General features: G+C 42.5%; 2 protein-coding genes across 4 annotated transcripts in view; both read right to left on the bottom strand.

The window, feature by feature from the left end:
* The window catches only part of LOC144888214 (E3 ubiquitin/ISG15 ligase TRIM25-like), a 263,155-nt gene that overhangs the window by 115,540 nt on the left and 131,434 nt on the right, over positions 1 to 16,181 (bottom strand). The window lies entirely within an intron of this gene.
* The window catches only part of LOC137417199 (E3 ubiquitin/ISG15 ligase TRIM25), a 74,041-nt gene that overhangs the window by 46,919 nt on the left and 10,941 nt on the right, over positions 1 to 16,181 (bottom strand). For all 3 annotated transcript variants that reach the window (XM_078770386.1, XM_078770387.1, XM_078770388.1), the window contains exons 2-4: positions 9,173 to 9,775; positions 7,147 to 7,242; positions 5,396 to 5,629 (exon numbers count right to left, since the gene is read on the bottom strand). In XM_078770386.1, coding sequence (XP_078626512.1) covers positions 5,396 to 5,629; positions 7,147 to 7,242; positions 9,173 to 9,730 — 888 coding nt within the window. In that variant the 5' untranslated portion in view covers positions 9,731 to 9,775. The remainder of the gene's footprint in view (positions 1 to 5,395; positions 5,630 to 7,146; positions 7,243 to 9,172; positions 9,776 to 16,181) is intronic.

Genomic DNA, 16,181 nt, shown 5'->3' with positions numbered 1-16,181 from the left:
AAAAACCGCTCGGCAACTAGACCATCCAAACCGGGGTTTGAGCGGTACTTCTCTCCCTAGTCTGCGGAGGGATGGATAAAGGTATTCGGGATAAACCCTGGACCAATAACCCTGATCCGTTCCATCCCGAGGGATAGCGTTACAAGTGCCAGGAGCGGAGACGGTCAGCTTAACAAGACAAGGGACTAACCACCCCTTGCTAAGAGGGAAGAGCCATACTCTATCAGTAACAATATATATATATATATATATATATATGTATATATATATATATATATATATATATATATATATATATATATATATATATATATTGTCACGGACCGCGGATAAGGTGTTGATTTGCCGAGCGGATGACGACCGCGGCCCGAACTATCAACAATGACTAAGACCCGATTCCTTAAACGTGGGCCAAATCGTGCCACAGGTTTTCAATGGGGAAAAGACAAAGACGACACGGATGTGAAGAAGAGGAAGACAAAGGCAAAAAGGTTTGAAATACAACAACAACAACATGCATTTTAAGGCAATTTTCCCTGCTAGAGCGGGGGTTAGCCTTGAGGTCCCCATGACAATCTTCTCCATTTTGCCCTATTTTCTGCATCTCTCCTTGTTAACCCCCTTGCCCGCATTTCTTCTTCCACCATCTTTAGCCAAGTCTTTCTCGGTCTTCCCCGTCCTCTACTTCCTTCTACATTAACTTCCATCACTCTTCTCAACCAGTCACTTTCATCCTTCCTCAATACATGACCAAACCATCTCAACCTGTTCCTCTTCACAGCATGAATCACAGGCAATATTCCCATCATCTTTCGCAATTCATCATTTGTCCTCCTCTCTCTCAACGATACTCCGCACATCCATCGAACCATTCGCATTTCCACCCTTTCCAGCCTTCGTTGCTGCTCCACGTTCATTACCCATGTCTCGCTCCCATAAATCATAACACTTCTCACACATGCAGCATACACCTTTCCCTTCAGCTTCAATGACACTCCCCTCCTCGTCAGCACGCCACTCAGTTCCCGAAACTTCTTCCATGCACATCTCACTCGAGCAACCGTTGCCGAGTCTGATCCACCTTCTCCATTCAGCATGTCTCCGAGGTAGCAAAATGTTTTCACACCTTCGAGCTTCACGCCATCTCCAAGATCCAACTCAACATTTCCTCCATCTGCAGCTCCCTCTGCGCACACCTTACATTTGAATGTAGCTGCCACACTGGTTAATGACCCTCTCAGACCACTACATTTTTGATGAACCCACTCAGCGCACATTGTACACTGAATGGAGTTCACTCCGACACCCTTCCTGCACACAGCACACGGCCACTTCCCAGTTCTTTCCACCTCACCACATGCTTTACCACTTGCCATCACCTTTGTCTTTCCGATATTCACCTTCAGACCTTTTGTCTCCATACATTCCTTCCACTTGTTCATCTTTTCCTTCAGTCCATCCATACTTTCCGCAATCAACACCAGATCATCTGCATACAACAACTCCCACGGTAAACCCTCCTTTACGTTCTGAGCCAGCACCTCCATCACAGCTACAAATAGTAGTGGCCTTAGTACCGACCCCTGATGCACTCCCACCTTCACCTCAAACTCACCACTGTTCCCGTCCTTCGTCCTTACAGCTGTGCGTGCTCTTTTGTACATTGCCATCACTACTCTGATCAACCATTCCTCCACTCCTAACTTCCTCAATGCCCATGTCAATACTTTGCGTGGAACCCTATCGAATGCTTTCTCCAGATCAACAAACCCAAAAAACAACTTCTTCCTCTTATCCATGTACTTCTCCTGCAACTGCCTCACAATGAAAAGCGCATCTGTCGTTCCTCTTCCTGGCATAAATCCAAACTGCATTTTGTCGATCTTCACTTTCTTCCTTATCCTCCTTTCCAACACCCTTTCCAATACCTTCATTCCATGCTCCAATAACTTTATCGCTCGGTACGAGCCACACTCCAGAGGGTCACCTTTCCCCTTGTATAGAGGGACGAGGGTACTCAGTTCCCAATCGACTGGAATGCGGCCTTCTTTCACCACCAGATTACAGATCTCTGTCATTCTCTTCACACCCCAACTTCCTGCTGCCTTCAACATATCTCCCACAACTCCCGTCGGCCCTCCCGCTTTTCCACTCTTCATTGCTTTTATCGCTTCCTCAACTTCCTTCTCAGTTATCTTCTCTGCCGGTCCTAAAACTGGGTTACTCTCTGGTTACTGGTAAGTTTGAAATACGAATATAATTTATTACTATTTACAACCAAAAGAAACCAAGGAGAAGGAAGGATAATAAAATAAAGCAGAAAGAGGGACGGACCAGAAGGACACAGTGAAACTCTAGCTTAACTAAACAGGCTTAACTTATTACCCAGGACAGAACACACAAAACAAACTCACGTACACAAAAGGATGGAAGGACAGGAATCGTTTGGAGGGATGAGCAGGTGGGATCACAGGGCACAGCGAGCAGGTTCACTCCGGGCGGGAAGCGAGGAGCCGGCAGCTCCTTGTATTCGGCTTTCACACCGGCAGCGGTCTCACGTGTCCTCCGCCTCCTGCGCTCAACCTCACTGCTCCTCCTCCACTGAACTGATCAACTCCACTCAACTCTTGCCCGGTGGACTGCCAACTCTGACGCATCTCTGGTGTATCTCTTTCTTGTAACCTTGGTGCAACTCTTTCTTGGCACTTCTGTCAAAGGCTTCCGCACACGCTTTTTATAACGCCGCGGGCAATCAAGCCGCCGGCCTCCGGAACACGCCCATCGGTGAGCTCGCCTCGGCCCTGATTGGTCGGCACGGGCTCTCTGGCTCCGCCCTTGATGACGATGGGCGGGCCACGCCCTGGATTCGGCGGCTCCTCCCCCTTCTTCTCCAAGCCCACCTCGTGGCTAATGGAGTCGCAGTGAAAACCGCCCAGCAGCTGCGGCGAATGCAGTCGGCAATCGAGGGTTTGTGATGAAAATGAAAGGGGATCTATCTATTTGAATTCGGTGCAATGGAGTGTCAATTAATGGAAGACAAATCCTTAGCCTAATACACAGAATAAGGAAATAACTACCAACAAGCAGGAAATCTATGATTGGCTAACGTGATTGTTTATGACCTAATTACGGGACGCCCTTTGACCTTTATAAACAACAACTGGAGAAGGAGGGTCCACAATAAAACAATTTAAAAAACACAATCCTCATAGCCACAACAATATATATATATATATACATATATATATATATATATATATATATATATATAAAGGAGGAGTGTCTGTGTGTGTGTGTGTGTGTGTGTGTGTCTGTGTGTGTGTGCGTCTGTGTCTGTGTGTGTGTCTGTGTGTCTGTCCGCTTATAACTCAAGAACTACACATCGGAGAAAAGTTTTAGACAGATTCGGAATTATCATAAAATCCTGGTGGTTATAGGCTACTCTGTATTTTAATATCAATGGTTTAAAAAACCGCGCCAGCTGCAATTCCATGGTGTAGTTTGTGGCGGCGCTAGACGTTTGGGGTGTATTGCAATGGTTTGTCGGGTTTGGCTGTGGGTCCAGAATAGCTCCCATTTCCTTATGTTCTTCCACTTTTATTTTGATTCTTCTGTTACAACGCCTTCCTTATCTACCTTATATAACCCCGACGAGGCCTCTACATAATTTCATGCGGCAGAATTTCGTGCATTTTGAGTGAAAGAAGTGAGACGAAGTTGTAGGAGGAAGAAGAGGCGCGGTCACTGTGGAGGCCTCGATCGTGAGTGGAAATGGCGGGAATTGCGTTTGTATCGCAAAGTAAAGGATCTGCATTCATTTCTGAACTTGCATTGGTGGATTGTTATACATCTGCATTATTTTTCATAAAAAAACTTTATGTTGAACTTGAAGGCTCCAAGCACAGACTATATATAGCCCTCATTGAGGTAAAAATAAAAGTAAAAAGCCTGCTATCGCTTGCCAAGCTAGCTGTTCCCCCTCCCCCTCAACCTCCCCCCCCATGCCCCCCCTCCCCCGCCCCCCACCTCCACCCCTCCCCTCCTCGCCCTCCCCTCCCCCCTCCCACGTGTTAGAAAACCACGCGCATCGCTTGTGAGCGAGCTTTGGGGCCTATTCTTATTTCATTAATGCAACGTAGATTCAAACTATTGGGAACACAGCCTTAACTAAACACATATTAAGGACATAACTGAAGAGGTCCGAAGGTGTCCTACGTGTTGCTTGTGGCCTAGCTAGGGTGCGATCTTTTAACATTAGAAAATGGGAATATTTACAGGGATTATTTATAAGGGATTATTATTTACAAAGTGGAGGGTTCTAAAAACCGCAACAATATATATATATACACACACACACACACACACACACACACACACACACACACACACACACACACACACACACACACACACACACACACACACACACACACACACACACACACACACTATAACTCTTCAAAATATTATTACACAAATATAACATGCTGGGTTAATGGCCTAATGGATAAAGCATCAGACTTCCAAGCTGGGAATTGTGGGTTCAATCCCACGTGAGTAAAGTATTTTTTCCCCTTACTTTTTAAAGTCTTTTATATCATCTTGAATGAAGTCTTGTACGATGAACAAATGCATTTTGTTCGTATTTAAAATGTATCTTGTGAAAAATGCCAGGGACATAGAAAAGGCCCCTTTACATGGTATGTGCCATGTGGCAAACTATGGAAAAGAAGGGATATTCAAAAATATATCGTGTGCATCCAGCACTACCATTGTGTTCTTAGGAGGAACCAAGTAATGCTCTAGAAAAGTTCATATAAATATCCCTTCTTTTCTACAGTTTGCCACATGGCACATACCATATATGAAGGGCCTTTTCTATGCCTCTGGCATTTTTCCCAAGATTCATAGCAATGTTCTCCAGGTAGTTACATACAGGTAACTTTGATAACCTCGATAAACCAAAATATTCACGATTATCCATCACATTATGAAACCATGCTGTCATGGTACCTGGACGTCCACGTGAGTATCCCTTGGATAGAATCCTTGAATGGAATGATTGAAACCGTCAACCGTGACCAGGTAGTCATGCTGTATCACTGCTTTGGACACCATGACATGAACTCGCTCTCGTCCAAAACATTCATTGTGAAAAACACCTAAATCACACTTCATGATGACGTAAACACACCTGGAAATGCATTCACTTACCTTTCTTGTCCATTTCATAAATCGTTTTTGAACCATTGTATCGTATACTGCACCTTTACCATCGACCATGCCATGTAATAAGGCCTCAACTCAAAGTTTATACTTCAATAGTGACAGACTCCCCCTAAACAATATATTTTAAACATTACAACTTTTGTAATAAATTTAAGATAAACCACACCTGCAGAAAAGAAACGGCCTCCAGCTCCTGGAATGCTTTATCCATTGTGGATTTTCCTTCACGTAGAGACTCCATGTGCTTCTCCAGTTTCTCCCTCTGCTTCCCAAGAAGAGAAAGCTTCTCCATTTTCCTCTTCTTGATTTCACTCTTCATCAGATCCACAGATTCATTCACAAATTGGCACACCAACCTTCGTTTCTCCTCCAACCTGTCCTCAGCATCTCTGCTGGAATTCTAGGAGGAATCAATGTTTAAATTATTCAAAAATCAAGAAGAAACTTTCAGAGAAAATGTACAAACTAACAAAAGGTACAATGGATTATGGCTGATAGTATCAGATCACTGGTATCAGGAGTGTGTTTTGAAGGTAAAATGATGTGGGCACTCTTATCTGAAAAGATTATTGAGTCCAGGAATCTAATGGGAGATTTCAACATCTAACAAGTCTAAATTAACATTTCAGGGTTACAATTTATTTATTTTCAAAATTGATGCACATGAAGGAGCAAAGTGAAACTAGAAAATACAAGTCAGGAGACGACGATGGTTCACGAGCGAGCGGTATTCAATGACAAAGGACGGACTATTAAGTCGATTGTCACGATCGTCACGATCATCGACGATTGATGCATCAAATCGGGACATGAGGTTAGTTAGCTACACAATACCGAAAATTCAGTTAGATTCCGACAACTTTGAAAATTTGACCCTTGTGACCTTCAAAGGTCAAAGATTCTGAAACTTGTTGGAAAACTTGCATTTCATGATGAATGTGATAATATAAGATCATGTACGACATTTCGCCCCATCAGGAAGCGAACAATGTAATAAAACCATCAAAAATCAACTTTTCTAAATGTTGTGACCTTGTGACCTTGACCTTGGGGCAAAAATGAAAAATCGAGCTCCACATTGGCTGAGCCAAATATCGAAACCCCTGTCAGATTCCACCAAACCCTTCGGAGAAGGTGTAGCTTGGACTCGATTACCCCCTAAAAAGATCTTTTTTGGGCTTGGCTCCGCCCACAATGGGCGCAATACGCCCACTCTCGGCAGGACACAACTAGATCATGATATCAACTTCCCACCCAAGTTTCATCAAGATCGGATGATATCATCGGGTAGTTATGCTGCGGACACACAGATGCACACCCATAACGAATATAGTGGTCACTCTGTTTGATAAGTCGTGAACCAATAATTAAAAGCAAATCTGTTGATGGATATGCCTATGTCCATGTTAGATGGAAACCCACTGTTACGTTTCATCTCAAAGGTTGAATAAAAAAATTAAAGGTCACAGAAGGGAGAGAGAGAGAGAGAGAAAGAGAGGAAGTCAGAGAAGGAGAAGACCAACAACATTTGATGTTTCCAACTCGACTCGTGATCTGTAAAATAAGACTCAAAGGGCATGTGACCATTCACATGTTGACCCTAAAATGCCATCAGTTTATCTTTTGAATTTCAATCCGTACTTGTGCCAAGTTTGGTTAAAACCCTTTCAGTGGTTTTCCAGTTATCGTCAGAAAAAAAGAAAAAAAACATGATAACTGACGCACACACAGAAGGAAGAAAGGACAGCAGGATGGACATCATCGTACATCCCTTCACAAAACAATGATGACTTAGGAGAGAAATAAAGGTGTGAGTGAGCACCTCCCACGTGTTCATTCCTTTTTTAAATAGGGAAGGGGTGGGGGACATGACCCTTTCCAAGTTTCCAAGAACACCCATTCCTTGATGATTCCCACCTCTGTTTGCTCTTCCTCTTCCTGAACCTGCTGTAGTTGGGATGCAACGCTCTCCATTGACTGTGATACATGCGGATACTTTGCAGCCAAAACATCCTGCACAGAATAAAGAAACAACAGAAGTGAAGAATCGTGAACCTGCGGTGGATTAAAAAGGAACATCCTGCATAAAAATAGATGAACATACACATTTGTGAGAAAAATCACAGTGAAGATGATGGGAATTTTTCAAACTTAATAATAATCTCTTTTCCTTAAAACTCGACAAATGTAGGGGAAAAGTCCCAGAACGACATTAACCAGCAAAAACTGTTTCTCAACTGTCCTCAAGATCGATGTTTGGTGAAGCACTGAACCTGTCATGATTACATCACTGCACATTTAAATAATTTAATTTAATGGGATTTTGCCCACTCGAGGTGGGGGCTACACAAAGGAAAGAAAAGTACAGATATTACACACAAAGAAGGAATCTATTGACATTCCTCTTGAATTGAGGTAGGTTGGGGTAGAGGGGAAAGCAAGATGGAGGTAAACTGTTGCAGCGTGATGCAGTAGGGGGAAAAAAAACTAGCAGACCCCAGTCTTACACCTCTGGACAGATACAGTGTGTGAATGGGAAAAAACTGCCAAACGTGTATAGGGAGCGACTGAAAATATGCACAGGTGGAACAACCATAATTATTTAATTATGTGGCAGGTAGGTGAACTGAGATTATATGATGTCACTGACGATTATATGAGGTTTCTATTATTTAAGTTGGAAGATGAAAAGTTGCTCTGGGCCATGAATATTCTTCCTTATTTCAAACAAACTGAGTTTCTTGTGGTGGATTCTGAACCCTTATCATGTTAATTTAAAATCAATAATTTAACCTTTTTATCAGTTGGTCACATGAAAAGCTTAGTCATTACTCTTTACGGCTTGTACAGGTGAATGATCAACAACAGCACATGATAAACAATTCTCATCAGACACAGAAATCTCACATTTGTGAGGAATATTCATTCCACTACCATGATGTAACAAGCTGAACACAAATCGATAATCGATGATCGGAAAGTTAAAAAATAAATCAAGCCGAAAACATAAAAATATATTTTGGATATAATACATACAACAAGCGTTACGCCTAGGTCCCCCGTCGGTGAAGTGATGTGAGTTGACAAAGTGGAAGACGCAGAAAACATGCTACGATATGATATTTCGCTCACAAGGTTCAGACATACATGGAGGCGGCCATCTTGGATTTTGACTTGGCGACCCAATTTTCAATAGCGTTCTTCCTTATGCCGAGATACACCCACACACCAAAGTAGAAATTGGTACTTCGCTTATTTTTCAAGATATTCCGCTCACAAGGTTCAGACATACATGGCGGCGACCATCTTGGATTTTGACGTGGCGACCCAATTTTCAATAGCCTTCTTCCTTGTGCCTAGATACACCCACACACCAGATTAGAAGTTGGTACTTCGCTTATTTTTCGAGATATTTCGCTCACAAGGTTCAGACATACATGGCGGCGACCATCTTGGATTTTGACGTGGTGACCCAATTTTCAATAGCCTTCTTCCTTGTGCCTAGATACACCCACACACCAGATTAGAAGTTGGTACTTCGCTTATTTTTCGAGATATTTCGCTCACAAGGTTCAGACATATACATGGTGGCGGCCATCTTGTATTTTGCCGTGGCGACTCAATTTTCAATAGCGTTCTTCCTTATGCCGAGATACACCCACACACCAGATTAGAAGTTGGTACTTCGCTTATTTTTCAAGATATTCATCTCACAAGGTTCAGACATACATGGCATCAGACATACATGGCGGCGGCAATCTTAGATTTTGACGTGGGTTGCACCCACACACCAAATTCGAATGCGGTCCTTTGCTTACGCACGCACGCATGCCCCGCACGCAAACATGCACGCACGAACGGACGGACGGAGGGGAAAACCACAGTCCCCCTTTCGCTCCGCTGTGCGACGGGGGACAATAACCATTTTCACTGATTTACTCACCTTTAGTTCACCATGAGCAATCTCCACAGCAACAACTTTGTGGTCCTGATGTTGTCCACCCATGCACATCAAGCACATCAACCTCCCATCATCCTTACAATAGAGTTGGATTGGCTTTCCATGTTGAGTACATCTTAGTTCCTCCATCTTCACTCCCGGATCCACCAGTTTGTGCTCTTTCTGTTGATGAGGCTTCAGGTGTTGCTCACAGCAGAGGATTTCACATGGTACACACCTCTTCGCTGCCTCTCCATTACAAACGTCACAATGACTCTCAGTGCCTCCAGTGCCCCCAGCTCCTCCCTTCTTCACATTCACAATATTTTCCACAACGTAGGCGAAGGCCACATTCTTCTTGAGTTTCGGTTTTTGTGGAAAAACCTCACGGCAATTTGGACAAACACAATCTTCTTCTCTGCTCTCCCAGCATTTCTCTATGCACACACGGCAAAATGAGTGACCGCATGGTAAAGCAACAGGCTCCTTGTAGATTTGAAGGCACACTGAGCAGATGAGTGAATCCAAATTATCTCCCATATCAGAAAAAGAAGAAGCCATCTCATTGGGGTCAGTGAAGAGTGTGAAGCCGAGTTGAATTAAAACCTGCAAATGGAGATTGAAAAGAATAAAAACTCAAGCTATTGAAACTGCAACTATATTTAAATAAATAACTGGAGCACGTACCTCCGCATACCTCGTTAGAACGTATACCTCCACCAGGCTGAACAGTTTATACATTTTGTATCCCACTGATAGGCTGGATCTGTCTCTGGACCTTAACCAAAATCGAATTGGCTTATTGTTGTCACCTAGCCGACTCATCCACCACGTTTTGTCATAACTCGTGCACAACTTCTTGAGATATCATGATATATATAGTTTTTGGTCCCATCGCTGAATGCTAAAGTCACAAAAAAAAAAAAAAATTGTATCCGGATCTGGATCCAGATCTTCATCAAAATCGTATCAATTCTTCCATTTCACAGATCCAACGAATCCAAGTTTCATCCGAATCCACCTCAACTTTCTGAAATATCGTGGAAAAATCGTTTTTAGCCCTGTATCTTGACCAAACTCGAATCAACTTGTCCTTGTCAGACAACCAAACAGTCAAACACCAAATGTCATATGAATCCATCCATAATGGTTTGAGATATACTGCTCACAAACAGACAGACTGGGGTGAAAACATGTCCTCTGTCCACCTTCGGTGATAAGAGTATGGAGGCAACAATTTGGTGAAGAAGAATTATCATTCAGGGTATTAAAGTGTGTGTGTGTGTGTGTGTGTGTGTGTGTGTGTGTGTGTGTGTGTGTGTGTGTGTGTGTGTGTGTGTGTGTGTGTGTGTGTGTGTGTGTGTGTGTTCGTCTTTGTAAGTTAAACAGATAAAAGGTAGGATGATGTGATAAATCACTTACTTTTAATGGGAAGAGAGAATCCCAAAAGAGAGTGATTGTGGGTAACAGTTGAAATGCTGACAGTAAATAAATTTTGATGAAGATTCTGGTCAAATAGAGCAATGAAGATCAGGGTTCAGCGAGAAATGCATTTTTACGGGCTATGTCATCCAGAACAGTGTTTTTCTGTCCATATGCATGTATGCATGTATGTATGTATGTATGTATGTATGTATGTATGTACGTATACATTTCTCCCTCACAAACGTACACCAAAATGACAGGGGTGATGTGATGTGATTACGTCTGATGTCTTTACGACGTACAACCGGCTGACTCCACACACCGCCATTTTGATATATTTGCCATGAAGGCTGAACATATCGTTGAACCTGTCATATACCACAATCTGCAAGCTCGACCTTCACGTTTTCATTCAGTGTGAGACACAAACAAATCGATTGTTAAATGATCATCAAATATCGAAAGCACAAACATTATGTGTCTTCCAACGACACAATACGTATCACTCGTATCAGCCTTAGGCTTCATGCCTTCATACCTCACCTTCAGGCCGCTTTGGCCAAAATTAGCCCAGGTTTCTTAATAGAGTAGTATTGTTTTCGTAAGAGTAATAACGTTAATAATAATAATAATAATAATAATAATAATAATAATAATAAAAAAAAATAAATAGCAAACAAGTACAGATACATTCAAAGTACACCGCCCCCATGCCAAATAATTCAATATCCTACAGCGGGGCATTGCCGGGCCACCTCCGGCGCCCGGCAATACCGCAGTGCAGCTCATAGACTGCATTGGGAGGGAGAGGTGTACAATAAATCGATTGATTAATTGTATAATTAAAATCAATAAAAGATTATCACAAAATATTTTCTTAATCAATTGGCTAATAGCATAACTAAACCACTTGTGCTTCACCCGAAGATGTATCTTTTCGAAATTTTATAAAATAAGTCATTAATAAAAAATTAAATAATTAATTGACCAATCAATAAATAATTAATCGATTAAATGATTAATCAATAAATCAAAAATATCCTTGATAGCCACATCACTTGGTCACTGTCATGTCCAAATATTAGCTTCCCAGCTCAAACGGTGCCCGAGATATTGGCCAAATGAGAAAGAAAATAAATAAATGATTAATAATGAAAATAAATAAATAATAATCATTAAAAAATTAAATTATTTATTGATATCAGCCTTAGGCTTCATGCCTTCATACCTTACCTTCAGGCCACTTTGGACAAAATTAGCCCAGGTTTCTTAATACAGTAGTATTGTTTTCGTAAGAGTAATAACGTTAATAATAATAATAATAATAATATAGCAAACAAGTACAGATACATTCAAATTACACCGCCCCCATGCCAAATAATTAAATATCCTACAGCGGGGCAATAGTTAATATATCAGCTTCCGAACTTAAAAGGCACCTGAGATAATTGCCAGAAGAGAAAGTAAATTTAATTAACTAAATAGGTACTTAATTAATCGCTAAGAATTAAATAACTCCTCAATTAATTGATCAATCAAATAACAAAAAATGCTATTTTTCATAAAGTACTTGCTCACTATTGTGCCAAAATTTCAGCTACCTAGCTCAAAGGATGGCTGAGATATAGCCTGGACAAACAAGAAAGCAAGAAAACAAACAAACAAACAAACAAACAAACAACCAGAGTGAAAACGGAGTACTCCCTTTCAGCGTGCGTCATTGCCGAGCCCCCTTCGGTGCCCGGCAATGACGATATGCAGTGCCTGGAGATGGCATAGGAAAGGTGTGGTGTACAATATAATCGCAACGCTGCAATCCCTTTATCGTGACTACAAAGTCACTGGATTGAAGTGGTATATGGTTGGGTCATTGTTGACTCAAAACACAAAGAATAAACCAGTGTCTCAATGCAATCTCTTCACTTTCAAGAGGCCTTCCTCTCCTGTCGTAGTTAACGCATGGCTCGAAGCGGATTTCTTTGTTTAAATTCTGAATTCTTGAAATGCTATTTTCTTTCCTCCCCTGTGGTGTCCATCTTGTTTGTCCCATGTACCCCACCAACCCTCGACATTCCATAGATCTCCCGATGTTCCTGTTATATCATGTTGTTGTGCTTCCCTGGACCCCCTTCTTTTCTCTCGCTCTCTTTATTATATGTTGTATACGTTAGCTCTCACATGAGCCTCGACTTGGTATTTTAAAAAAAACAAAATTGTCTGTGTCCCACACCCAACGTCTCCACCAAATTACGCCCGGATCCGTCTACAACTTTTAAAGATATCTTATTCACAAATATACACAAAGAATTAAGTTAAGCACCCCCCCGTTTTTTTTACAACCTCGCACATTACAAGTTTGTTGTCGTCAAAACAGTGTAATATACCCATGATATTGCTATATTTTCTGGAGAAGTGATATTATGGTCACATAAAAACATAACAATCATGCCGTTTTCAATATTTTATTCTGAATAATTTAAGGTGAAATTTTTTGGGAATTTTAGGCATATTTTCACCTCAATTTAAGTATGGAGCTATAGGTCCATCACGGACAGTGTGGATGACGTTTATGTTTTCTAACGTACAGTCATTGTTCTGAGAAGACCTCTAGCGATCTTTGCGTCAATAACGTGTGTAGGACCCACGTGATCGGATCACTGACTCAACCCTACGTCTCATAGACCCTGTAAGCCGTCGTATGCGTTGCTGTGGCAGGTTGTTCCATTCCCGATGTAATGCACGTTCCAATTCATCCAGATTGGCTATTGGAGGGACCATCTTCGCAATTTGTCGTCCCAACATGTCCCGAACGTGCTCGAGGGTGTTCAGGTCAGGACTGTACGCAGGCCAGGGGATGGTTGTCACAGCACCTTGCTCCATCCGATCACGTGGGTCCTACACACGTTATTGACGCAAAGATCGCTAGAGGTCTTCTCAGAACAATGACTGTACGTTAGAAAACATAAACGTCATCCACACTGTCCGTGATGGACCTATAGCTCCATACTTAAATTGAGGTGAAAATATGCCTAAAATTCCCAAAAAATTTCACCTTAAATTATTCAGAATAAAATATTGAAAACGGCATGATTGTTATGTTTTTATGTGACCATAATATCACTTCTCCAGAAAATATAGCAATATCATGGGTATATTACACTGTTTTGACGACAACAAACTTGTAATGTGCGAGGTTGTAAAAAAACGGGGGGGTGCTTAACTTAATTCTTTGTGTATATATAACCAGACATGAAAACATAACATCCATCGACCTTCGGTAGTGAAACTAATGAACCTGGAACCCTGTCCGTGGTTCCCTCTCCCTCCCTGAAGAAACTGACGTCATCCTGACGAACCACACAAATTTTCCCGATTGCACTCTCCACACTCCACACACTCCTTCATTACCAGAGTGAAACAAACACGATCATTGCACAACATTTCTCATCAATAACCTGATAACTCCTTAGCCCGGGTATGAGTACGGACACATTACTTCTCCTGCTGATGGAGTTTTAGAAAGTATATTTTCTTGTGCAATAATAACTGAATGAGGGAACATCCCGAGGGGGGTTTAAAACCCTTTCATGTGATAACGTTTATTTTAAACCGTTATCTCTGATCATCCCGTTAAATAAACAAACTCGTTCTCATCTCGTTATCATTTATCAAAACAAACATCATTCCCGAATCCCGATCCACAGATTTCTCCGATCGATGTTCGAGTTCAGAAAGTTCAATCGGAACCTGAACTGAACTCATTCGGGAGAACGACCTTAAAAATACGTTTCAGGTTCAACCCTGGATGGCTGGGTTTGAATCCCGACCCAGCTATAAACTGAGTACCTCATCCCCATCCACAAACATGATCCCCATCCATAAATCTGATCCCCATCCATAAACCTCATCCCCATCCATAAATCATTCCCATCTGTGGCGGTTATCACACTTTATGTCTATAATCCTCAGAGGTCACGAGACTTGTCTTGGTTTCAAAATCTTGTCTTTAATTCACGTAAAAACTGAAAAGTAAAAATTCAGCCTTTCAGTAAATGTCGTTACTTGTGGTGGCACAACGAACTTGCTAAATACCTTACACAAAAGTTACTATGACGCACGTTTTCCTGAATTTTTCCATTCCCGAATCCGATCCACAGATTTCTCCGATCAATGTTCGAGTTCAGAAAGTTCAATCGGAGCCTGAACTGAACTCATTCAGGTGAACGATATTCTTTTTTCTTTTTTTTTTTGTATACATAATCGAGGCTCGTGAAAGAGCTAACATTTATCACACAAACAAATCAAACAGACAAACAAACAAACAAAGTATATAAAAAGGGGAGCGGTAGACAAGATGGGGAAAGAAGGGGATGCACATAAACACAACATTTGTGAGGGACATCGGGAATGTGTGGGAGGGAGAGGGCTTGGGGGGAGGCGGCGTGGGAAGTGGGGAGTGGGGGGGGGGGGGGGTGGTAGGAGAAGTAAAAACACAAGGACACCAAGGACTTCCAGGAAAGAAGTTGGTATTTCAAAAAAGGGGATTTGGGGTGAAATTAGCGGGGGTAGAACAGATCAAGGTTTTGGATGGGGGAAGATAAGAGATGGTGGTGAACAGCTGTTTTAAAGAACTGGAGGGAGGAGTGGGATTGAAGGGAGTGGGGGAGTTTGTTCCAGAGGCGGGAGAAAAGAGGAATGAAAGAGTGAAGGTGAGCAGAGAGTCTTGATTTTGGCAGTTTAGCCATAAGAGGGTTGCAGGCAGATCTTGTGGGACCTTCAGGAATATTTGGGGGACAGAGCCCAGAGAGAGCTGGAGGAGCAAGGCCGGAGAGGAGTCGGTAGAACACAGAAAGGCCACCAACCTGCCTGCGGTGAGTAAGTGAAAGGCCCTCGGAGGTAGCTTCATCACGGGAGATTCCAATGATTCTGAAAGCTTTGGTTTCAACAGCATGAAGACGAGCTAGGTGTGAGGCAGCAGCACCAGCCCAGAGGGGAGGGGAGAGCAGTATTCCATTGAGCTGCGGATGAAAGCCTTGCATGTGGTGAGGAGCTCAGGTGTGCCAAGGAAGGACTTCGCACGACGGAGGATGCCCAGTCGGCGACTGGCTTTGGAGGCCAGATTTGAAATGTGGTTTTCCCAGGAAAGATCATGGCAGATAGTGAGACCCAAAAGCTTGAGTGACAGAACTTCTTGGAGAGGATTATTCAGAAAGTGGATGGGAGGGTTGTCCAGTCGGTCTTTTCGGAGAGACAGTAAGAGTGTGAGATTTGTCAGGATTGAAAGACATGTTCCACTTGTTTGCCCAGTCTGTGATTTTGTCCAGGTCTGCAGAGAGTGAGGAGGCTGCAGACTGCCGATTTGAGGGATGAAGAATGGAGCGACAGAAAGTAGAGTCATCAGCAAAGAGATAGAGAGGATTTTCAAGAGAGTCAGAGAGATCATTGATGAAGACCAGAAAAAGCACAGGGCCCAGAACACTGCCTTGGGGAACTCCAGCCTGAACAGGAAGAGGAGATGAGAGAAACCCATTCAGGGCCACACGTTGACAATGACTAGAGAAGAAGTCCGCCAGCCATGCGTGGAGAT

The sequence above is a fragment of the Myxine glutinosa genome, chromosome 1 (genome assembly GCF_964187855.1).
Source record: "Myxine glutinosa chromosome 1, kmMyxGlut1.1, whole genome shotgun sequence".
NCBI classification, from domain to species: Eukaryota; Metazoa; Chordata; class Myxini; order Myxiniformes; family Myxinidae; genus Myxine; species Myxine glutinosa.
This window is presented reverse-complemented; position numbering and strand designations above follow the sequence as displayed.